The sequence below is a fragment of the Seriola dumerili genome, unplaced genomic scaffold (genome assembly GCF_002260705.1).
Source record: "Seriola dumerili isolate Sdu_G_001 unplaced genomic scaffold, Sdu_1.0 BDQW01000290.1, whole genome shotgun sequence".
Classification (NCBI taxonomy): Eukaryota; Metazoa; Chordata; class Actinopteri; order Carangiformes; family Carangidae; genus Seriola; species Seriola dumerili.
In genome coordinates this window covers 4651894-4676640 of record NW_019174545.1, presented here as the reverse complement: position 1 = coordinate 4676640, position 24747 = coordinate 4651894, and the positions used below count along the sequence as shown (strand labels likewise).

General features: G+C 41.4%; 3 protein-coding genes across 8 annotated transcripts in view; 2 read left to right on the top strand and 1 right to left on the bottom strand.

Moving 5' to 3' along the window:
* Positions 1-3541, bottom strand: part of selenop (selenoprotein P) — a 5337-nt gene extending 1796 nt beyond the window's left edge. Inside the window, exons 1-6 of one of the 4 annotated variants that reach the window (XR_002665463.1) lie at positions 3435-3541; positions 2587-2817; positions 2151-2363; positions 1903-2020; positions 1044-1794; positions 949-986 (exon numbers count right to left, since the gene is read on the bottom strand). Coding sequence is in view for 1 of the 4 variants with exons in the window: in XM_022757833.1 (XP_022613554.1) it covers positions 1144-1794; positions 1903-2020; positions 2151-2363; positions 2587-2789 (1185 nt within the window). In the remaining 3 variants the exon portion in view is untranslated. Of the gene's footprint in view, positions 1-948; positions 987-1043; positions 1795-1902; positions 2021-2150; positions 2364-2586; positions 2821-3434 lie in introns of those variants that run through there. The other 3 variants (XR_002665461.1, XR_002665462.1, XM_022757833.1) reach the window with 3 other exon arrangements.
* Positions 3542-5901: 2360 nt separating this feature from the next.
* znf131 (zinc finger protein 131) lies at positions 5902-11971 on the top strand. Of its 2 annotated transcripts, none has more exons than XM_022757731.1 (9): positions 5902-5992; positions 7051-7198; positions 7279-7380; positions 7972-8116; positions 8308-8416; positions 8596-8787; positions 8915-9290; positions 9417-9547; positions 10292-11971. In XM_022757731.1, exons 2-9 carry the CDS (start codon positions 7069-7071, stop codon positions 10817-10819), a joined length of 1713 nt encoding a protein of 570 aa, XP_022613452.1. In that variant the 5' UTR covers positions 5902-5992; positions 7051-7068; the 3' UTR covers positions 10820-11971. The 2 variants fall into 2 exon arrangements, with proteins under 2 accessions (XP_022613452.1, XP_022613453.1); XM_022757732.1 differs by lacking the exon at positions 5902-5992 and adding an exon at positions 6106-6225.
* Positions 11972-12771: 800 nt separating this feature from the next.
* Positions 12772-24437, top strand: nim1k (NIM1 serine/threonine protein kinase). Of its 2 annotated transcripts, none has more exons than XM_022757742.1 (7): positions 12772-12867; positions 19039-19597; positions 20051-20338; positions 20524-20636; positions 22175-22296; positions 22454-22600; positions 22903-24437. In XM_022757742.1, the coding sequence occupies exons 3-7, from the start codon at positions 20052-20054 to the stop codon at positions 23659-23661; spliced, it is 1428 nt and encodes a 475-aa protein (XP_022613463.1). In that variant the 5' UTR covers positions 12772-12867; positions 19039-19597; position 20051; the 3' UTR covers positions 23662-24437. The 2 variants fall into 2 exon arrangements, with proteins under 2 accessions (XP_022613463.1, XP_022613462.1); XM_022757741.1 differs by having other exon boundaries at positions 19994-20338.
* The last annotated feature ends 310 nt before the right edge of the window (positions 24438-24747 follow it).

Genomic DNA, 24747 nt, shown 5'->3' with positions numbered 1-24747 from the left:
ATGCTGCCTACATGGCAAATATAATGAATGCACAAACGAACATACAAAAAAAGGAATGCCAAATACTAATTTCAAATGTGCACGTTGGAGGTGTAAAAAAAGATATACCTGAGATGCGCTTAAGCTTGTGCTCAAGGATAATGATCAATAGCATGCCCTACAGACAAACACATCGCTGGTATAAGCTTTTATAGATTTGTTTTTACATGTCTTTTGGACTTACTCAGTAACGGGCCAGTGCTTTCAGGTTTCTACAGCCTTCTTCACAGATTTCTGATATTAACCTAATTCATAGAATCTGAGAAACTGTAATAGCATCTTCTCTTCTTTTTTCTTAATCATTAATTTGTGCCGTATTTGCAGACTGTATCGAATTTTTTTCTGTTTCCTTAAGTATCCTTACATACTGAATTCTGAAATATTTTAAGTGCTTATCATGTTCCTAAAGTTTCCTCTCCTCTCTCTCCTGCCGGACTTCATACAGACGCCACTAGAGCATAGTTTCTGCGCCTGGTTTCATAAAGGATGGAGAGAGCAAAATGGAGAAGGCAATTTATGAACATGACAACCATATTCACTCCTGAGAAAGGATGAGAGCAACCCACTGACAGACACGCTCAGACAGGTGAAACACACCATATGTTTTTCAAGGCATGATAGAATGATGTGGATATCTGTTGCCAAATGTCACAAGCTAACAATACATGTTTTAGTTGGTGTTTTTATCTGCCTAATTTAATCTTTATCAGTCTGATGTTGGACTCCACTTGATCATCTATCCCACGTCCATGCTGTCAGGGATTGCCCCGTCTTTTCCCAGGGTAATACTTGTTGGTTAAAAGAGCGCTTGACCCTGGTGTTGCTGGCTGATGTTAATATGAGGATATCAGAGCCAGCTTACAGCTGCTCTCACCCTCAACTTGCAACACCTGGAGGTCAGGGTCATTGGGCTGGCTGTTGACGCTCTCATGCTCAGCTCACGACACCTGGGGGTCAGGGTCATTGGGCTGGCTGGGGAGGCTCTCATCCTCAGCTCACGACACCTGGGGGTCAGGGTCATTGGGCTGGCTGGTGAGGCTCTCATCCTCAGCTAACGACACCTGGGGGTCAGGGTCATTGGGCTGGCTGGTGAGGCTCTCATCCTCAGCTCACGACACCTGGGGGTCAGGCTCATTGGGCTGGCTGAGGCTGCTGTCATTCAGCAGGAGGCGAGCGTCACTGTCAGGTCTCCCTAACATTATTGGCTGCATCACCTATCAGTCCGTGTCACTGTCAGGAGGCGGGCAGAGCCTTATCACAGTGTCAGAGACCGACCGGTTGTTTGCTCCCTGCCTCGCCGAACAGCCTGCGTCAGTGTCAGCATCAGCTGACCTTAGGAGAGGCTTCATTGTCAGAGCCTGCTGTCCACTGTCAGCTGTACTTTGACTTTCACCTAGCCTTCTGTGGTACTCAAGGCCTCACAGGGGCTCCATTGGCCTCCTGTGACACCAGGTGCACTTGCACTGCTTGCTGCATCTGTCCTAATTCTGCCTGTTGTTGCCCTTGAGACACCCCACTATCTTGCTCTTGCCCCTGTGTTCCATGGTCACGGCCATGGCCAAAGCCACGTGGGTGAAAACCATGATTATGCCCGTGGTGATGTCCATGATGGTGACCATGCCCAAGACCATGACCATGACCATGACCATGACCATGACCATGACCATGTCCAGTGTCTTCCTCTACAGCTGGGGTCCCATCTGTGGTAGGCTGTGCATCTGCTTTCCCTTTGCACTCCTCTGGGGTGTCAGTGCTCTGGGGAAAAAGAGATTTCACCATATGAGCTTATTTTTGATTAGATGTGTTATCTGAGGACTTATGTTCGAATTCATGTATATTCATGTAGTTGTGTGTGGTCTATACCTCATGTGTGCAGTTCCCACATATGCGTTTGCAGTAGGTATCTTTGATCGCACCCTCAACATGACCTTGTCCGATGATGGAGTATGGGAGGGAAATGTGGTGGGTGAGACGGCCGCATCTGATGGAAAAGGGATAGAAAAGCATAGTGAGGTCAATGTATGGCAACTTTAATGGTCAAAATAAATAAAGAGGAAAAAGACAGGAACAACTTCTGCTTTTGAATGAACTGTCCACTGCAGGCAACAAACCTGTCATAAATGAGAAAGTCATCTTTCTCCCCACTCAGTGTCTGCCAGACATCAGGTTGTTGCTCTTCCTGTTTGTAAAGGGTGATGTTCTCAGACAGTCTCTGTGCTAGCACAGCATGCAGACGCTGTGCTTCCTCCCCCTGGTGGTTAATGACCATGTAGGTCACATCCTTCAAACCCTGACTCTCCAGCCTCTGGCGCAGGCCATCCACTCTGCTCAGAGAAGCGCAATCAGATACCATGAGTTTAACAATAAGTTAACTAGTAAGTTGTCCACAAAGCTTCCCTGGATAGTCTGCTTAACAAACAAATATTAACAGGACACTTCCTGACTAACCAAGCAATGATAATGTCATGTTTTGATACAGATTTCGGAGGGGGTGCAATGTCATGTCATGTCATGGTGGACACTGGCTAGCACATGAAGGGCACATACCGGGAAGCCTGCACCAAGCAGAACAGTCAGCTGGCCTGTAAAAGTGCCACCACTGTCACCTGGCCCAGCGCCTCCTTCATTGGGTCCACCTCCCCTATCTTCCAGGCTGGTGGTGGCTGACAGCGAGGCCCATCCCCGTCACTCTCTGCTCCGCCCCCATGGAGCAGGCAGAGAGTGAGGAGCAGGCTGAGGCATGCCCACATCTCTGTGGTGCCTCCTCACTTCCCCAATCTGCTGAGCACAGAGGAAGAAGGGGATAGTGGTGGGGAGGAGGGAGAAGTTGGGGTGGGGGGCAGCAAGAGGACACCAGAGACTGGTCAAACTCAGCAAACAAAAAATGGTAGGCTGGTACAAAAGATCAGAATAGGGTTATCATTTTTACATTCTCCAAATTGCTCTAGTTATCAAGTTCTGGCTAGACTGGATATTGCTATATAAGGGAAACTGTGCAGGTGAGGCAGTTTGTTTGAAGTTTTCAAATCTGTGCTGTTTCTATACACATTTAATCTCACTGATACACACAGTAAACACAAGTAAACAGTACATAGTCCAACAGGAAGTGTGCTTGAATGTTGAAAGCAAAGAGTCTAAAATTTCTGCAATGTATTGCTATATGCATGGCAGGAAGAAATTTTAAATACTGTAGAAAATTGTTCAGTGGCTGGTTGAAGTGGGATACAATGATACACTGCAAGCACGACAACTTCACTTGTGAAAAACCCTTAGGTGCTGTGATTTAGTATTTATCAGTTTATTTATTGTAGCTGTAAAAATTAATATTAACAAATACACTTGTCTTTTGGGGTATTTACTGCATTTTAAATAATTGGATAAAATCTGACACTTACCCGTTGGTTAAAAAGTTTCTTTCCCCCTGCTCAGTTCTTCGTTGCTGCAAATCCTTGAACAAAAACAAGCCTCTTCCCCCGCAGCTCCCCCCTTTTATACTGTGCCTGTTGTTTTCCGAATCTGGAACGAGGACAAAGTTCAGTCCCAGCTGTGTGCTGATGCCTACACTTTTCTGCAGTTAGAGACTTTTTTAATGGGAAATGTTCAGTAGCAAATGGCGGTTTGACAAATTTCTTCAGGAGAATACTGTGTGGAGAAAAAGTTGCCTCTTTATGTTGGCTGGTTAAGATTTGTTAGCCCTGGAGATTAGAGCATGTGTTTACCTTGTAGATTAAATAATTTAACATTCTGTAACATATATCATAGAAGTGTACAATGAATCTCCAAGAACATTGAAGAAGATTGTGCAACACTGTTGTTTACTCTTAGGACAGAGAGAGAAGTGAAAAAGGACAGAGGGCGGGACTCTGGTTGGTGTCCAGCATATTTCTGCACGGTTAACACAAACACAGAGGAGTTATTTAATATGCACAAGTGGCATCATTCCTGAGAAAGTATCTTGCAGTTTGCAGAACAAAGACAGAAAAGGGAGGAAACTATAAACAGTGTGATGTTTAGCACTGACTATAGAAGATCATTAAGTGAGCAAATGCTATTCTTTTAGTTTAGGGAAGAAAAATAGTACAAATAATCTGAAAAGAGGAATTTGACTCACCAGAGCAACAGATAAAGAACCACAAAGCACAGTAGCTTCGTGAGAAAAATACTCTTAAAAACACCACTAGCTGCAGAAACTAACTTAAAGCTCCAGGCGCTCTATCAAATTATTCTGCAGACATGTTAGTTCTTGTTGTTACCCAGTTTTATATGAGGAGTTGTTACTAGGAGTTGTTGTCAGTTGTGACACTGCAATAAAGGGCAGTAATCTAATCCAATGTTTAGGTATATATTTAAAAAAAAAAAAAAAAAAAAGTTGTAAACAATCTAGAAAGTTGTCTGTCTACAGATATAGGCCATGCAGTTCAAAGCACTTAAGGCACTGATTTCTAGGGTCAAAGGCCAGTAGAGTTATAACTAGGTCAGCACATCAGTGCCACTGTGGTTTATAAAATATTGTCTGAAACCGTGAGCAGTACAGGTGAAGGACACAATTACAACACATGCCCAGTATCAGATAATCTTACACAATATTTATATTCACAGTACATTTACTATATTTGCAACTTATTGCTGTTTTCAATAAGTGTTTGCCCACGGTGATTTTAGGCTGTATTCTGCAGTGTTGTTGGATTGCCTTGCATTAGGTACTGATGCATGTGACCACCCCAAGTGTATCTTCATAAAATTATATATTTGAGATAGTATTGACAGGTGGAACAATTCATTTCCTGCTGCTTGTCCTGATTCAAGGAGTCCTATCAGGAGCACTCAAGTCTTATATTGTAGCAATGTCCAATTACTTGGTAGTATGGTTTTACACTTGGAGATCTAATGACAAGAAGAGGGAATATACCAGTAGTATTGCACACTGTACATAACAGCATGGTGGAAGCACTGCCAGTAATCCCTCTGGTAAGAATTAAGTTAGAGCTAAAGCTACACCAAGGCACATACAAGTAGCAGTTACAGCAGAAAACATGCTTCAGTGTACAGAGTAAATGAATGAGATGTGGTGCCGTTGGCGTAGTCAGCAATCAGCTGATACAACAAAAAATGACCTGTGACTTAGAGTGTCCAGTCAAGACTAGTTTATTCTGTGACCCTGTGTTACTCATTTACAGCGTCACGTAGCCTACCATAGCATATGAGGACACGCTGACCTGAATTTACTATAAACATGCATATCAGTCAGTTTCAAAGGAACTGAATTTATCATATAAATCCACACCAAGCCATATAATTAAAAGCAAAGAGTAATATAGATGGTAAGATATACTTTGTGAGCAAATAAAATTCTTAATAATTTTTACTTGGGTCTTGTGACGTTCTTGTATGTTTGGTGCACAATTGCTGCGGGTGTGTGATGTTGGCTGTCGGCGGGTTTTACCCAAGAGCTCAATTTTTTCTTACTTGTATGTAAGTATAGCTGGAAACTGGCTGTAACGGGGGACATAAAATTGCACTAGCATAAGTACGACAATGAAATTATGAAACACCCCCATATCTCCTAGCTGGCATTTTTCGTTTTAGAATGTGAGCAAATGCAGAATAATTATACTTCATGCACGGATCACATCAACATTGTTATTACTTCACAAGAAAAAGTTGCAAGTGATATGAATTAAATGTGACTACACTTTAACTCTCTTTTGGTAAGTGTTTGTCTGCCTGATTCAAAGCAGCTGTTCGTCACTAGAACATGTAAACACTTGTCACTCTATGCTGTCACTAAGCAACGCTCCTCAGCGTCCTGGACTTTGCAAGGGTTTCTGGGAAGCCGAGGCCGGAGGCTTCAACGACCGCCCTTTTTGGAGCGACGAGTCTAGTACAGCGCTACATGCGTCGAGGGAAATATTATCGTAGAACAACTTTCTGAAACAACGTAACCAAACTCGAGGTATGTAAAGCGATGGTTTGAAACGCGTTCTTTGACCCACGGTGGCTTTAATTAGGAAATCTGTATGGGAAAAGTGTATTTTAATGCGCGGGTTGATGACGTAATGTTGATTGTCAAACGCGAAATGGCGAGCGTGCTAAGAGGCCCGTTACCTGTAACACTTTGGGGTTATAACATGTTTATTCCCTTCATGTTCCAGTATCGAAACGATTACATAGGTATATCTAGTCCTGGTAAGTTGCGCTTTGGTTATATAGGCTTGTCGGGTAAGTAAAATGGCTTGTTTTGTTCTGAGGAATTGTGTTTGCTAGTTAAGCTAACATCGAGCCGAACTAGCAAAGCTGTTACCTGAATGAGCTCCATGTGTCGGATCATGGGCTGAATTATATTCTCCTCGTGTGGCACGTTAAGATCCACTCTTAAAATATATCAGTGTTGTTAGTGTTCATTTTGATGTTTCTGGCAAGAAATACGTTTAACCAGGTTTACAAATGGTGTGGTTCTCATGGGCCCTTGCCTTGACTTCCTCGTTCTGAGCAGTGTTGTTACTCTGTAAAGCCTTTTCAGCTTTTTTTCCGCTGATAATTTCACTTATTTTGCACCCAATGCAATTTCATTTGCAGTTTTCCTTCTTTGTTCAGATGCCACTCTGACAGCTGTAAAACTGCAAATTCAGTGATGCAGCAATCAAAATGTCAAATGCGTTTGCTTAACATTTAATGAAATGTGGTTCCTTTAACACAATTGCAAACCGTGAGTGCATATATCTGCATATATCTGAAACTTCTGGTTCTTCTGTATCTGAGCCTTCACTGTGAAATGTTTAACTATAATTGTTCTGAAACCACTTTTAAAGGGTTACTTGCTATTGGCAAAGAAACTGGAACCACAAAGACCAGGAAATGTGATGTACCGTAGATAGTTTGGTGGGAAAATGTATGGAGGTGCAGCAGTTGTCTACTTTTTACTCCGATCAGATTGTCTACTGTCTTGTAAAATAAAGTCAAAGGTCAATTAATATGCAGAATTGCATGTCCATTTTCCTCGGTTCCATGCAGGGAAGGATCAGGTAACTAATGGCGGCTGAAATGGAGGGAGAATTGGATGAAGGCAGCGAGTACCCAGCACATTACAAAGTCATGATGGACAAACTTAATGAACAACGACAGCTGGACCAGTTCACAGACATTACTCTAATTGTGGACGGTAAGTAGGCATACATTGTAGGTCATCTTCACAATGCCTTAATTTAATTGCTAAGCAACACATCTTCTTTCCTCTTGCAGGGCATCAGTTCAGAGCCCATAAAGCAGTGTTGGCAGCATGCAGTCAGTTTTTCCACAAGTTCTTCCAGGATTTTACCCAGGAGCCACTAGTGGAGATAGAAGGTATTCTGTTCTTCATTTAAATTCTAGAAAATCAATAGTCAGATGTCTCTTTAGAGGAAATAAAATGAGACTAAAACCTCTTATCTGATATGAAAACAATGCTGATTAAGGTAATATCCCAAAACAGACTTCTGTCAACGTATCCATAATAATCTCATACTGGCTGATACATCAGCCTGGCAGGTTTATCAGTCTTGCTCTAGAGTTTCTTTGAGAACATGTCTGAACACTTGTGTTACTCTTTTGGTTTCTACTTTCTTCCCCTACTGTTGCTATTTCTAAAAGAATCATCACATCCCCAGCTCTTATTGATTGGAACAATGTCATAAACTATGAAAATTATGACCCAGGTTGTAAAAAATGGAAGTCTTAATGCATATGTAGTAAAATGAAAGTGGCAATAGAACCAGATTTTATGTTATTCATCATAATGCGGTATATATTACAATAGGTGTTACCAAACATTTTCAGTAGTTATGGCTGAGCTACAAACTGAATATGTTTTATGTTCCAAACATGAGATATATTTTCCTGTGTTTCTTACATAGAACAGCTTTTACTTACCACTGCTGCTCTGTAATATTCTAACAGGAGTGAGCAACACAGCCTTTAGCCAGCTGATGGAGTTCACTTACACAGCCACACTAGCTGTAGCTGGAGAAGAGGAGGCCTATGATGTCTGGAAGGCTGCTGAATACCTCCAGATGCAGGAAGCCATCAAGGCGCTCAACAACAAGTGAGCCTTGCACGCAGTTATCCTGTCACCTTTCGCTGCTGAAGACGTTAAATTGTGTCACTCTCAGAGTTTAATTGATGTATTTTACGAATGTGCTGGTGAAGTGCTTTATGAGGTGGACAGAAGTTTGTTACAAGACTGCAAAGTATAAACATTGTTACCTCTCAGCAAGAGCTTATTTTGTCTTGTAGGATAAATGAGAATGCCTCAGTGATGGCAAAGAGCAAAGGTAAAAAGAGGAAGATTGCTGAGACATCTAATGTAATTACAGAAACCCTACCCTCAGTGGAAGGAGAACAGGTCAGTATGATGGTATAATTCTTTGCAAAGTGCTGGACATTACAAATGGCTGAAATTTCAGTGAGAGCCTGCATGTTTCTGCTAATAGAATTCATTCTTGGTGATACAACTGTCTAATGTATGAAGTGAACACAAGTGACCTTTAAGTAGCAGGACTGAGTATTTTCAATGTTCTCCAGGTGGAGATTGAGGTGATAGGGGAAGGGGCCATTGAAGTGGAGGAGTCGGGCTTGGAGGAGGTGGTTGATGCAGCAAAGAATGCTCAGGCGGCGTCAGATGACTCTGCTTTGGCTCTTCTTGCTGACATAACTAGCAAATATCAGCAAGGGGAACCTACGCTACAGGTCATCAAGAAGGGAGGAATAGAAGAGGTATTATCCCTTTTTCATTAAAAGCTGAGTTTCATGTTCCTCTGGCTTATGAACTGGTAAACTGTGGAGTCCTACATGTGAAAAGATTAACGCAAAAGTTTGTTATTTCTGTGTTTGTGCTTGGCAGGAGGTTGTGTATCAGGAAGAAACAGTGACTGCCTCCAAGGTGCTGGAGAATGTTGAGATCGTAGAGGTTCAGATTTCCCAAGTGGACAACATGTTCCGCTGCAACAAGTGTGACCGCAGCTTCAAGTTGTATTACCACCTCAAGCAGCACCTGAAAACACACCTGGGCTCACTAGAAAAGCCGCATGTGTGCAACCACTGTGGTAAAGCCTACACACGGGAGGGTGCCCTGAAGCAGCACATCAGCACATTTCATTTTGATGTAGAGGAGCTGTCTCGAAACCAGAAACCCCAAAAGAAAGTGCATATTTGTGAATACTGCAAGAAGCACTTTGACCACTTCGGCCACTTTAAGGAGCACTTGCGGAAACACACAGGTGAGAATGAGAAATAAAGGTGGTTGAGCTCAATTTGTTCATGTGAAAAGTACACAGACAAATACTGATGGCAGATGCGACATTACATGTCTTGAGATACGTGTTTGTTTTTGTGTTCATCTTTAGGTGAAAAACCTTATGAGTGTCCAGATTGCCATGAGCGTTTTGCAAGGAACAGCACTCTGAAGTGCCATATGGCAGCCTGTCAGAATGGGGCTGGAGCCAAGAAAGGACGCAAGAAACTCTATGAATGCCAGGTACACTTTGTCCAGAATCATGGCCATCGAGAACTCCCACGCCAGTGCAGTATTGACAGAATAGGCTATGTCCAAATACTTTTTTCTCCTTATGTAAATGTAAATGTAGTTATTCGCTAAAAGCTTTAAGACATTATGCCCAGACATTCTGATGCATGCCTCCTTTAGTGTGCAGACTGATGTACTGCTTAATGTTCTAATGCTGTATGTACTGATTTTACTGTCATACAGTTTCTTAAATTCTGGTGATTTGTCATGGGTAACAATTAAGTTATTGCTACAGAATAAACTTATTAGCATCAAAGAAGCACCACATTCATTCACATGATTTAATGTAAGCCTTTTTTCTTTGCCCCACAGTAAGAATATCTCAGTCATGAGTTTGCTTAATAGTTAATATTGAATATATGCATGTACTGGGTAACTTATATAATTGATTAATTGTAGAAGTCATTTTTCAAGCAATGTCATTGATGGTTCCAGTTTTTACTTGAACTACTGATACAAAACAAGAAATGTATATATTGTGAAGGATATTTATCAGTGTTTTTAGCCCTCACGATTAATTGGTAAATCTTCTGATCGTCTAGTATGTCTATGTAGTATGTTTTATCAGCTAACCTCCCATGTTACTCAAAAGAGAATTCTGATGATCCTCTCTTGATGATGGTCCTCTCTATTCTTCTAATTTGCAATGTACATTTTCCCATGACTTACTGTTTTCTGCTGTACCACCTCCAACAGGTCTGCAGCAGTGTGTTCAACAGCTGGGACCAGTTCAAAGACCATCTTGTGAGCCACACAGGAGTCAAGCCCAACCACTGTACCATGTGTGACATGTGGTTCACCCACCCTAAAGAGCTAAAGGCCCACCTGAAAGACGTCCATTCCATCGAGGACAACAAGTCTACTGAAGAACTGATTATTACTGACTCGGCCGCCACCGCCACCCTTGCCATAGCAACACAGAGCATAGAAGGAGCTGAAACGGTGCTGCTGGATGACGGAATTCAGGTGGAACACGTCACAGTGGAGCCTGTAGATGTGATGGAGATGGAGGAGACTGCAACAGTTGTGGTGGAGGATGGAGGGGTGGCGGAGATGTGTGAGGAGGACGTGGAGAGATTAAAGCAGGCTGGGGTGCAGATCCAGGTGGTACATGTGACCACAACTGAAGTTGATGGGCAGCACGTGGTGAACTCTCAAGTGGAAGTGGCGATGGAGGGGGAGATGGTGAATGTTGAGGAAGCAGAACACGCAGTGGTTGTATGAGAATGTGAAAAGGATTGTGTTAAATGACCTGCGGGACACACTTACAGTCTTGAGCGGCTGCATTATCCTGTAGCTGACATCTTAGTTTGGATACAGAACAAACACTGCATGTGGGATACAGCATGTCACCTCAGTATGTCCTGCTGTCTGCCAACACATCGAATGACTCAGTTCCCGCCAACATCATTCATTGAACTCTGAGACATGAACAGAGATACATAACTCCCTGCTAATGATGCTGTATTTATGTTAAAGCTGTTTGCCATCATATCCTATTTTGTTGATGACTTTTCAGTGCTTCATCAATCCATTTTCATGTTTTTTTTTTCTTTGTGTCCTTATTATACCTCAGATTTATATTTTGTTCTTTTAATTTGGGTCACTTGCCAAGACAATTTTACAATGAATGAAATGTTCTCATTGCAGCTCATATAACAGTTGTTGTATGGTGCTGATGCTCCTCACTGCTAATACCACAGTTTTCGTCAAGCTTATTTTCATACTGACTAATGGTGTTTTTGTAGGAAAAAAAAACCCAGATATGGAATAAAATTGGTTTCCAAAATGGGCTAAAAGTTTTGCATCCATCTACGGAGTCTTTGAATATCTTAAAATTAACATAGTGAGATACAGATACATTTTAAAATGTTTTTGTCTTTATTATGAATTTTTGATTGTCTTTCAGCTCATTTGTTTGGTTTAGTAGCTGCAACTTTGCTGTCTTGATTTTCGTCCCAGACCCACTGTACGCTACATGCCCAGCACAAAACGACACATACAAAGTTAGCTACTAGCTGGTGAACATAGCGGAGCATTTAGCAGCAAAAAAACATATTTCCCTCTGGAGCTGTTGGAAATCAGTGCAAAGCTGAAGGGAAAACAAATATTACACTTCAATTCTTTCATGGACCAGAAACACAACTCAAAACAAATGCTAAAGTTGCATCTGCACACAGCTCTTTCTTAGCAAGTTCACCCTTTTAACATTGACTGATTGTGTCAATGTTGTGTTTATATAGCCTGTTTCCACTGCCCCCAAGTGGCTAAAAAGGGCAGTTGCTGTAGTGCAGACAAATGCTCATAAGGCATACATTTTGGAAAGCTATTTTTCCCCATACTAATAAAATGAACATGCTGGTCTAACATTTGTACTGAGCAATAAAGTTATACTACTATATAATATAATATATAATACTTCATTGTAGCTCATCAGCTCTACTGGTTGAGGAATCCCAAGGATTTAAAATCTCAGTCTATTACGGATTAGTCCAGTGCATAGTTGCATTTTGACTTGACTGTTTACAATTGACGAATAAGATTAATCTATTAGTAACATGAAAGTAATTATATTCACTGAATACGTGCCACTGCCACAATTCCTGGCAAACACATAAACGCTGCTGTTTGCTTTTCATGTTATCACACTGAAAAAGTACAAAAGTAAATCTAGCGATACTTATATAGGCTGGGCCTGTCAGGTAGCTAGCAGCCTAACTATGTGTCCTAGTACGCAGAGGCCTGTAATTGTCAAGTAGCTTTACTTAAGTATTTACAATGTGAACTCAGTTTGAAGAGGAACTCAAACTTAATATTGAAAAAAATAGCCTTTATGTGCTATGTAGGCAACTAGAACACTAGAATAGAAGCCTAATACTGAGCCCCTGGCCCCATCTCGAGCCTCTGCCGTGCTAACACGCCTGACCCGTGAGCATGGTGCGTGACACACACAGGGTTAAGTTACCTGCTGTGTCTGCCTGCACTCTGCCCTGGACAGCTCCTGTGGTACTGAACTGAAGTGATCCTGCAGCTCGCCATCTGTAATTCTTGTTCCTCATTGGGTAAGAGGTGCGCGGTGGACTCTTCTTCGCCGCCGCTGATTCGTCGATTGCACCTGCCCGTCACGCAGATTCCTTCTTCACAACAGACTTAACTCGGGGAGCAGCTGCAGCGGAGACAGTGCGCTCAATGTCACCGGGCACCGGAGAGGATGGTTTTACAGCGAGGTCGATAATGCATGTCGCCACAGGTCCATGAAGAGAGTCACCCAAGTAAGACCGATTCATGAATGTAACATTTGGGTTCTTTTTTTGTCCTGATTTGATAAGAAATGCGCTGGCTCATATAGGGAATGGCCTGCTGCGCGAGGGGATGTAAACTGTTGACTGTCATTGAACGCGGATAGACAAATCACTTAACTGATGTACTTCACGATTTATTCTCGCGAAAGGAGCTTTCGGCTTGGAAATCTCGCCTGTTGTCGTAAAAAGAAAAACGTATTTCTAAATTCTAACACATTGCAGTCACAAAACATATCCCGGTTATATTTCGTAAATAAATTTATAAAGGTGGTAGAACTCGTGTCATATAGCCTGAAATTACATTAGATAAGGAAGTTTAATATCTTATAATGTGCAAATAATGTCATAATGTCGTTTTATTATTATTGTATTGTCCTATTTTGTAACGTTAAATCAATGCATCACTTCTGTGAAGGGTCAATGTGTATCACCTGGCTGTTACGCACGCACGTGACGTACGCATACGCCAGTGTAATGGAGCAACTTTGGGGGGGATCCACAATGACTGTGCTTAACCTCTTTTCCCTGTGATGATCAGGCAAAGTTAGAGGACACCAGACTATGAATGGACAGCTTCTGGCTCTAGCACCTGTTGCACCCTAATGGGGTCTTATCTGTCTTTATGCAGCATCCAACATAACTCACTTTTAGCAGGCTTGTCTGCTACTATCATCTTCCTCAGTTTGAAGCAATAGATTGCTTGTAAGGAGTGCAGTAGATTTATTAGGACAAATTCAGCAAAGATTTATACAGACACATATTACGAGGGTGTTTGTCTAAGAACGGCTTTGTTGAATTATTCCAAAAACTTGCCTGTGGCTATAAGGACAGAGCAGGAAAGTAAACAGCTTGAAACTAGAACTGTTTATAGTGGTTATACACACTGACGGATTTATTTGCATTTTATGCTTTCTGTGTTTGCTGATAGCAAAGAGAGACAGAGGGTGGAGATTTGAATGACTCAGCTGCCATGTTTGGATTTCACAATTGCCCTGCATTGCACATCTTATTCAAATGAGTGAGCCATCAGGATGCTCCATATTTAGTCCTGTTTCAAGAAGTAAATAACTGGAAGCCATGTGAAAAATTACCTAATTGTAAAATTAATGTATGTATTCAATGTATTGCATTGCAGAGATAATCTTTTCAAGTCTGCCTTAATCATTCCTCTCAGTGTCGGCTTGAATATATTTCCATATTTAAGAAGCAAAAATAGTCCTTTTTTGGGGCCTGTTTGTTTCTGCCGGAATGAAATTTGTTCCTGATTTTTTTATTCTTTTGATGGCCAGAGCACATGAAACATTGTGCTTCATGTGTTTTGTTTTTCTTTGATGCAAACCCCTTTGAAGAGCAGACAGTGAATAACATGTAAACTCAGACGGCTCTCTAAAGCAGGAGGAAAAGAATGACCAAACAACATTTCAATTTCAACCACCAGATGCAGGATTTACAGTGTCTTCTGCATTGTTATGTTATTGTTCTTCCTGCATACAGTGTCATGGTAACTTTGTTAAGGCCTCAGAGACATCTACACCTCTCTGTCGCTCTCCAAGTTGTACTGGGAACTATGCAGTAGTATGTGTATCGCCAGGCTTTGGGAATAACAGTGTGTGCTGTACATTTCCGTTACACAGCTACAGTAGAAATGGCCCTGATGAATAAGAAGGAGTCAAAATACATAAAAAGTTAAACATAAAACAAAATACTATATATATATATATATATAATTATTCATGGAAAGATTGTTAGCGTCCTACTAATGTATTCAGTTGACCATTTGCAAAGCCAGGTATTGTGTCAGTTTCAGTGCATCCATAGAGGTCTGTGCAGCTTTGGTTTGGACTCAGTGTGTCAGAGGGAAGGGATTTAGAGGTCACCCTGTTTTTTGGAAATGGGAAATATTTGCCCCTTAGATTCCAGAGAGGCTTGTCTCTCTGTTCCTAGGGCCCATAGTCTTCATTGTCGCAGCTCTTTCACCGTTGAGCTCTTTATTCTTGTCAGCCGTGCGTCTCAATTAACACACTGGGGAGCTTTGTGTAGAGAGAGCTTGCTTGCCTGTGTGTGTGTGTGTGTGTGTGTGTGTGTGTGTGTGTGTGTGTGTGTGTGTGTGTCTGTGTGCGCGCGCGTGTGCGGGCGGGCGGGCGTGTGTGTGTGTGTGCATATGCGTGTGCGTGCGCCCTCGCGTGTGAGTGCACATGAGTATGCTTGTGCATGTGTCTGTCTGAGGAGATGGTGTGTGAATGTGTGTGCGTTGGCGCGTGCGTCGTCTTTGTGCCTGAACGCTTAATGTGAGCAGTAAAAAACAGTGAAAAAGAGAGAATGGGATACAAGCACCGGCTGGACTGAGGGAATGGATGTAAAGTGAATGGGAGGCAAAGCGAGGGGCTTTTTAGACACTAAACAGAGAGGAGGAACTCCTCTGCAGATAGACGTTGCATAGCTGGTGATGTGAGAAGCAGCTCCTTGTCTAACTAAAGGCACAGACAGGCGTTTATGGAAAGAGTGACTAATTCTTGATCCACAGCTGCTGTGGATGGGCTCTCGTCCTTTCCGTTGTTGTGAGTGTGTGAAGAGGCTGCTGATGCTAGCAGTGCGATCAGCAGCAGAGTGCACCAGGCAAACTCCTCCTTCCCTTTAGGCATCCTCAGACAAATGATTGACTGTCTGGTGAGTAAGAACCCATACTTGGTGAGGCTGATTTTGTTTGCTGATGAAGGGCGGGCTGTTTGCAAACTTAAACACTTGTCTGTGATAAAACAGCATATTCATATACAGAGATTTAGAGTTTAAGATCTGTCAGTAAATCAAACATAAAACAACTAAGGTGGGTAGACTGGATGTATGTTGCTCTGTAATAAGTGACAGAAGTGCTTGTCCACAATACAGAATACATCTGCAATTAATCATTATTCATTAAGAATTTGAAAGCCACGAAATGTTAGAATAACTAATTATTATATTATTATTAGAGTACAGCAAATTTGGTTGGAGGATGTTCTCTCAGATGCTCTGCTATTGGAACATGTTATTCATCTTAAAATTGCAACTGTTTATACAACGTGGTCTGTCTACATCAAAATCAGAAGCATCTTCCCAGTAGTGAACATTACAGTTCCTGTTTTCCTGAGCATCTTGTAAGTTTTATGATGGCTGATTTAATAGAACAGCGGGCTCCAACACACTCTTTCAGAATATCTAAGCCTTGTTGCCTACTGCAAACTCTACCAACATCCCCTCAATAGTTTTTAACCTTTTAAGATGGGTTACTTGGTCTGACCAGCAGCCAAAAATATTTTTAAAACAATTTTAAACAGATGAAAAAATAAAGCAAATTAATAAATTATAAGAAGCTATAACCAGTTTGGTCAAATTTCTTGACATATAGTATGATTAAAATGACTTTAATTCAGCTTTAATTCATAATCAATACCCAATACACACCGTGTGTATTGGGTATTGTAAGGTTTTTCATTCTCCCACTGGTACACTCTTGAGCCCTTTATTTGTGTATGTGTTGGTGTGTGTATAAATCCATCAATCCACTCGTGCACATAATTAACATGGGTACTCTCAGGCTCAGTGCAGCACTGTAAACACAGCGTTGTGTGCTGTCTTTCTTGACACTCAGTGCCAGTTAATGCCTAATCCTCATCCTGAAGAAACACAAGCAAACATGCTCGGCCGGTGTCTATCACCAAGCAACCAGGTAGATCTGTTATCCAGTGGAAGCAAAACACAAAGCAATCTGTGTAACTATTCCCATCTATAGACCCTCTGTGGAGATACTCTTCATGTGAAGTAAATATCAGTCCATCCAGTTTTTTTTTTTTTTTTAATTGCTTTACTCAACATAGGAGGTGTCTCACTCTCTGTTTAAGAAGGGTTAGGGTTTTATGAAGTTTGTAATTAAGATATTTTGGTTGAAAAAGGTGGTAATTGCAGGACAGTGAACAAGTGTCTGGTAAGCTATTTGACATTGTAGTGGCTATGTTCCAATACTATTGAAAAATACAATTTCCTGATGGTGATTTTGTCCCTGAACTCGTCCTGCTCTCCTCTCATCATTTATTGCATTTATCTCATGCATGGTTGTCCTTTAGTCTTTCTATTTACACACATAAAAGGCTGGTATTCAGGGCCTGCTGCTTTGTGCTGTAAAGCAGAGGCCTCTCCTCTCTTAGCGAGTCCTTTTAGTCTGCATGAGATCAATGCTTAGATATTCATGGTGCGATGATAGGAAGGTGTTTGAAGGCTGGGAGCCTGTAGGTCTGACAAAAGAGAATTGCTTTGATTTCCTACCGAGGCTTTAACATAGATTCATTCATCTTGATATAGAGGCAGATGAGAGAACATCTTCCAAAACACCTTGTTACTCTAAGTTAACCATTTGCACTCCTTCACAAATGCAGCACTATGCTCTGTCATCTTTTCTACTGTGTGGATGTGTGAAAGATTACAGTTTGCAACTTTAAAGGATAAGGCTAGCCTCATGCTATACTTTCCTTTATGTCCATGAAGAGACCAAAGAATGCTTTAGTCCATCGGTCATTACTTTCTGATTTCCCTACACTGTCAGTAGCGGTCAGTTTCATGCTTACTGAAGATATAAATTATTTTTTAAAAGGCTTAGCAACTTCCTAAAGCAGCTGGGGATTGTAGTTTTTAGCAAACACTACTCAAACACTGCAGGAGTACCTAGTGCATTTATTGGGGACTATTTCCTGCAATGGGCCAATGCACATTTGGACTGCTAGTGAGTAGTAATGGCAGCTTATTTATTAGTCTAGTTTATTAGTCTAGGCGTTTGGCTGCACCACTGAACGACTGATTTGTCCTAAAGCCACTCCAGCATTGTCTTGGCTGTTTGCTTCAGGTCATTGTTGTGCTGAAAGGTCAACCATCACCCCAGCCTCAGGTTTCATGCTGTCTGGTGCAGGTTTTCTTCATCTGACCATTCTCTCTGTCGCTGCTGCTGAGAGGAACCCCCATAGCATGATGCTGCCACCACCATGCCTCACCATAGGGATGGTATTAGCCAGATGATGAGAAATACCTGGTGTTTGCCAGACATTGTGGTTGGATCTTGCCCAATGAGTTAAATCTTTGTCTCATCAGACCAGAGAATCTTTTTCCCCAATGCTCTCAGAGTCCTTTACATGCCATTTGCCAAACTCCAAGCAGGCTGTTATACTTTAACTCAAAGTGGTTTCCATCCAGTCACTGTACTAAAAAGTGCAACTGAGATGATTATCCTTCCGGCAGATTCTCCCATCTCTACAGAGGACTTCTGAATCTCTGTTAGAGTAACTGTTGGGTTCTTGGAGACCTTTCTGACCAAGGCCCTTCTTGCCCAGTTACTCTTGCCCAAAAATCCTTGTGATTCCATATTCCATTTAAAATTTTTGTCAATGTAGAGTGTAATTTCGAAGTAACTTCCTGCATAGATTTTCTTCTTTTGCCGAACATGGTGGTTATAAAATGTGTTTTTGAGTAATTAAACGCCATAATTTGTTTATTTTTGTTTATTTGGATGATTTGAATTGTCATTATAGAAATACACACATCTCTGCAAAATCAGGCTTCACCTTTACCTCTGATTCACCTTTTCTTTTCCCTCTCATGGGACATTGTTAGAGCTTTGTTCACAGAGCAGCAAACAGTTATCACCTAATTACAAACCTATATACCCACACAAATATCACACATGCATATGACAGTGACAGTCATCACAGTCATGCTGGTATTTCAGGTTGTAAGTATCCTCTCGGTGGCAGAGAGTGATGAGGATCATTTGTTTATCCTGGCTCTCGTGGCAACCTCAGCCTGCGTCGTCCTTGGAGCAGGACTCAAGCACTAAATTAACTCAACAAGGATTACAATAGACATTAACAGACACTCATGCGTTGACATGTGCACAGAAAGTCTTTCACATGTCACAGATGCTTCACCCATACAAAATCTACAAAACTGCCACAAATGATAAAAAAAATCTGACAAACCTACAAGTAGGTAAAAAATACATTAAAGAAACCAGATTAAAATACAAATGTTAGAAAAGAAAAAGGAAAGACAGGCTTCTATGTGCGTCAAAATAAACGTCAATGACATTTATTTTTGTATCTCTCTTGTGCTTCCTTCCAGGTTTTCTCACTCAACACCCGATGGCTATACCCTGACACTATCATCTGTTCAACCTCTTTCCTCCGACCCCCCCCCCATCCATCTCCTCTTCCCTCCTCCTCAACCTGTGGCCTATTTATACCCTGGAGAATCAAAAGAGCCCATTAAAGCTCGGCAGGCCTCTTCAGTGAGCATGAATCCAATAACACATCGTCCATCTAATCTCCAGCTTCATCACCCTTTCTTCAAAACCTACAAATAAGGAAAACTAAAACCTCAGCTACGGGAAAGTCTTGAAATGCAATGAGACTGCAGCTGTTTTCAGCTTAAGATGACAAACTGAAAGGAACCCTTATATTCCTTTGTGGTGAGGACAGGTTGCAGCTGCAGCACATTTGGGAATTTTGGATGCAGCATGTGCTTGGGTCTGCGGACTCTGTGGATTCTGTCCTGTTTAGCTGAAAAACAAGAAAACACACATTCATAACATTTGTTTATAGACCCAGCTGTCGCAGTAGCCATGAGATTTGGGCAAGGACACTGAAAGGATTTACCTTCTAAATGACTCACATGTCTGAAGGTAAGTCAAGGTTTTTGTCACATATGATTTTGCTTTATGTCAGCTTTTACTCTGGATCTATGATAGCATAACAATTTGTTTTATTCAATTTCTGCATTAATGGAAAGCTATTTTACTTTTGCATGTGGACATTATTTATGTGATGCTAACACTGTAGTGTCTACATTGTAAAAATGGGGGGCAGTACTTATACAATGTAGTATTTTTGTTATCATGCCTTTTTGTTTAAATTTAAAGGGGTAGATTTTAAAAGGCACTCTCATTATCGCCATAACATCAATCATAATGCATCAGACCAACACATAAAGCACTTTTCACAGAATGTTGTCAAGAAAAACACAGGTGCAAAATTGTATTAAGAAACTAAAATAATGGATTTTTCTTTTTTGGATCCAGTTGTACACTGCTCACAGCCATGAGCTAAACCCACTCCACCCTGGGTGTCCCTTGCAGAATGACTGCTGTCTGCCCCACCGAGAGCAGCCCAGAAGGGACTGAGGCTGGGGCCGGGACAGCAGGCACTGCTGGGAGCAACTCAGTTTCTGGGGCCGAGACCGGGGACTCTAATGGAGACTCCGTCGGAGGTTCCATTGGAGGAGCAGTTGTGGTTACCGGTGGCCAAAGGTACACCCGCTGGAGCCACCAGGACAGCTCTGACATCAACACAGACGATGAGGGAGCCACCATCCGCCGCCTCACTCCGCTAGAAAGGCTGAACCTGGATATGTGCCAGGATGAAAGGTAGGGGTCAGGAGGTAAAGCAGAAATCACCTTTTTATGGGTCTTTTGTGGCCATAAGTTATTTTAGACTATTCATTTGTTGTATTTCTCTCTCCTTTTTCCACTTCCCAGACGTATTGGCTCTACTCTAGTATTTCATAAAGAATATTCAGTATGAAATCGTTTGTAATGTCATCTGGTCACAGGGTCGTCCGTGAGCTAACAGTGGGCAGAAGAATCGGCTTCTATAAAATTCGGGGAGAGATCGGGTGCGGAAATTTCTCCCATGTCAAGCTAGGAATTCATGCCCTCACCAAAGGTAAGATGATGTTAATGAAAATGCAGTTGTATTTACAACACATACACAGAGGAAACTTGACACGTCAGCTAAATATGGATGTCATGCTGACATGATTGACCGCCTAAGTATTGATAGAAGCCGGGGCATTTTAACTGAATGGTCATTGCTAAAAGGAAGTCTAAAAACATCCATCTTTAAAGATAAAAATTGAAGGTAAGCTCCCATTCACTCTCTGCTCTGGTTTTCTTTTTTAGATTTAAGTAATAATTTGGCTGATGAGCTCTTTCCATCAATGGGCTGCAACACTAACAAGTGTGTCCTCATGGAGCAATTCACCAGCGAGGCGGTGTGTGCCTGGCCAGGGGGCTGATTCAGGCACAGAGAGACAGACTGTCTGCTGCCCTTGAACAGATGGATTGATTAGAGATCTCCAGTTTCCTTAGCGACGGCTAAAATTGCTGCATGCCTCATCAAAGGCTAGAGAGAAAGAGAGGAGAATGAGTTTGTCGCTGTGTAGCCATGTAGCTGTGTGTGTGTGTGCTCTATGTTTTGAGGGTAATATGTGCTCTGCTGTATGCTGGTCTGTGCTATGCTATGACCGAGTGTGTGTGTGTGTGTGTGTGCGTGCATGTAAGTGGTATCATTTAGCCCCCCAAAAACAATATGAGCTGCGATGCATTTTAAATGCTCCTATTGAAAGCTATGTCACAGCTGAAAGGGAGCCTTATACCATCCTGAATAATGTATACCAATGCACAATTAGATATCTCAACACCATTTTGCTGCTCAAGAACTTTAATGTATTTAGTTACCCGAGGTCTATTTAATTTATATCTATGAATCATTTAAAGGAATACAGCCAAGATATCAGTTGTTCAAATTTGGTGCACTGTATGTAAAGTATTTTGATCTATTGCAGTTGTAAGTTGTATACATTTTTGAAATTTGAACCGTGTTCTCCTCACATATTTAAAAGGTGGTAAGTTAAATTAACAGGATTCAATTTAGCACTCTGTGTTCCCTGTCATATTTAATCTTCACTGACTTGATCTTCCACATCTGCTCAGACCTTAAGTCACTGCAGGACGGCAATTTTCCCTCATTTACAAAAGCAAATTTCCTCTTAAGATAGGGTTAAAAGTGAGAATTGACCCCTGGGAGAACATAATAAAGAAAATTGGTTTCTGAGGGCAGTTAATCCTCCATCAAATTATCCAGAGCAGAGCGTCAGGCCTGGTCACTTTGGGGCATTTCTGTGTTTGTTAAGTGGAACCAGGCACATATTTTCTATCCTGTAGCTACATATGATGTATGTAACATTTTACATTATCAAAAAGTTATTTTAATGCACAGTGATACACACAATGAGAACAAAAATATATTTGCATTTTTATAATTTAAGATAATTTAATTTTAATTTTTCTTTTCTTTTCCATATTAAATTATTTCTGGATTCAAGTTCCTACTGAAATACTACTCTACATGGTTTAGAAATGTGTGTATGATAGTAGGTTTCACGTGTCACTGAAACTGCTCATTGACTGCTCTGTCACCAGACAAGGTGGCCATCAAGATCCTAGATAAAACCAAGCTAGATCAGAAGACCCAGAGGCTGCTGTCCAGAGAGATCTCTAGCATGGAGAAACTACACCATCCCAACATCATACGCCTCTATGAGGTTTGGCTCAAACTGTACACCGCCCTCATATCGATTTATATATGACCTTTATGTAATCCCCTAGGGGCTTTCTCAATGATCACGGCATCCATCCGACATCCGGTCTTCTTCCTCTGACATGTCAGTCACTCGTGTCGTCTTTCTTTTTCTTCTTCAGGTGGTGGAGACGTTGTCGCGGTTACACTTGGTGATGGAGTACGCAGGGGGAGGGGAGCTCTACACTAAAATTACTACAGAAGGGAAACTTTCTGACACTGATAGCAAGATTGTCTTTGCTCAGATCCTCTCTGCTGTTAAACACATGGTCAGGACATATTTTATATTGAAGAGTTGTGTTTAAGTAATAGTCTTAACTGCCATATACTGTCTGCTATATGTTAGTAATGAAATGTATTTTATTGCCTTTTTTATTGCCTACCTTTTTAGTCTAATTAATCTCATATGGCAGTTTGTGTTAGTGCAGATTATTTACACACTACTGGTCCTTTGTCTTATGTGTATTATCATTAAACCTTGATGTACCAAATATTTACATCCTGTAGTTTGAGTTATGATCCACTATGAAAAAACTACATGACTCATTTTAAAAAAAAATTTCTCCCACAGCATGAAAACAACATCATCCACCGTGACTTGAAGGCAGAAAATGTCTTCTACACCAGCAGCTCTTGTGTCAAAGTGGGGGACTTTGGCTTTAGCACGCTGAGCCGCCGTGATGAGACACTCAACACGTTCTGCGGCTCTCCACCTTACGCTGCGCCTGAGCTCTTTCGGGATGAGCATTACGTTGGCATCTTTGTAGACATCTGGGCCCTGGGTGTGATGATGTTCTTTATGGTGACAGGCACCATGCCTTTCAGGGCAGACACGGTGGCCAAACTGAAGCGATGCATCCTGGAGGGCGCCTACATCCTGCCCTCCTGGGTGCCAGAGGCATGCCAGAGGCTGATCAGGGGAATCCTGCAGCCCATACCATCTGACCGCTACACAGTGGAGCAGATGATGGGCTGTGAGTGGCTGCTCCCTGTGGACTTCCCACGGGCCATGGAGCCCTTTAAACTAGACCCATCGTACCTTGCAGAGAGTGATCCATCTGAGCTTGGGGAGGAAGAGATGGAGGTAAAGGCAGCACTGGAGACACTAGGAATCACCTCCGAACACATCCTCAACAATCAGGGGAAAGACTGCAGGAGCTCCATCACTGGGGTCTATAGGATCCTGCTACACCGTGCTCACAAGAGACGGGTTGTTGAGAGAATTCCTGCGGTCACACAGGTAGTTGGAACAACTACAACAAGTAAAAAGGAACGACTAAAAGTGTACCGTAGTTTACGGCACACGTCTAAACTCTGTGTGGTTCTGTGACAAAATACTCTGCTTCACTCTGGAAATTAATTGACTTTATAGTCTTGGATGAGATTGCATGGATTTCATTAGAAATAAAAAGTGCTTTTCAGTCCAGCAGTATAAATTTAAATTATGGTATATAACCCAACTCAGCTTCTGAAATCTGGGATTTCTTACTTTAGTATCTTTCTTCTAGTAAGTAAAATTAGTCTCTGTGAGAATGTTGCGACCAGTGAATCCTTATTGTCTCCTTTTTTGTCAAGGACAGGGACCTGTAATCCTCATGAGATTTGGAAATGTTATGAAATATAATTTAAGTAAACATAATAATGATTACATGGCATACATAACTTTTATTTGGGTCATGCAAGCCAGATATTTTTAGCCCAGCCCCATTTTATGCTTAGTTGTGCTGTAACACCAATACACCCTATGAGAAATCAATGTAGCATGAATCTAAAGGAAAAGAGTCAGAAATCCACAACATTGTACTGAGGCGATAATGTGGCGAAACATGCAGTCAGTACATGAAATGTGGTGTTTTTAATGTTTAATTGCAATTTTCTCCGATGCCTTAGTTTTCTATAATGTTATGAAATCAGACACACTGGTTTCATTAAACTCCTCAATGTTTGTGATGACATGAATAGAGTTTTTCATATCTTCCCCTTTGGCCTGAAAAAGCCCATAAATGACATTAAGCCGTGGATACCAACATGCCAACCAAGTTATTAGTTGGTTATGTGGTCAAATAATCTTTCAGTATGAGATTCAGTAATCAGGTTTTTTAATCATCTGATGCCATGTTCATGCTGATGTGTTGATTAAAATACATTTAAAATCTAAATGCATCTGTCTTTTTTCATGTAATATTTTTAAGGTGTATGATGCTTTTGTGTTGGTGCAAATGTTTGATAGTAATTTTAACACAAAATACGGTATATATATATATATATATATATATTTATTTATATACAGTATATAGTGATATCTGGTGACTGCAAAGGCCATAGTATATGATTCACATCATTTTCCACTCATGCCCTATGGATGGGGGCATCGTAATCCTGAGAGTATTGTATGCAAAATATAGAAAATGACAAT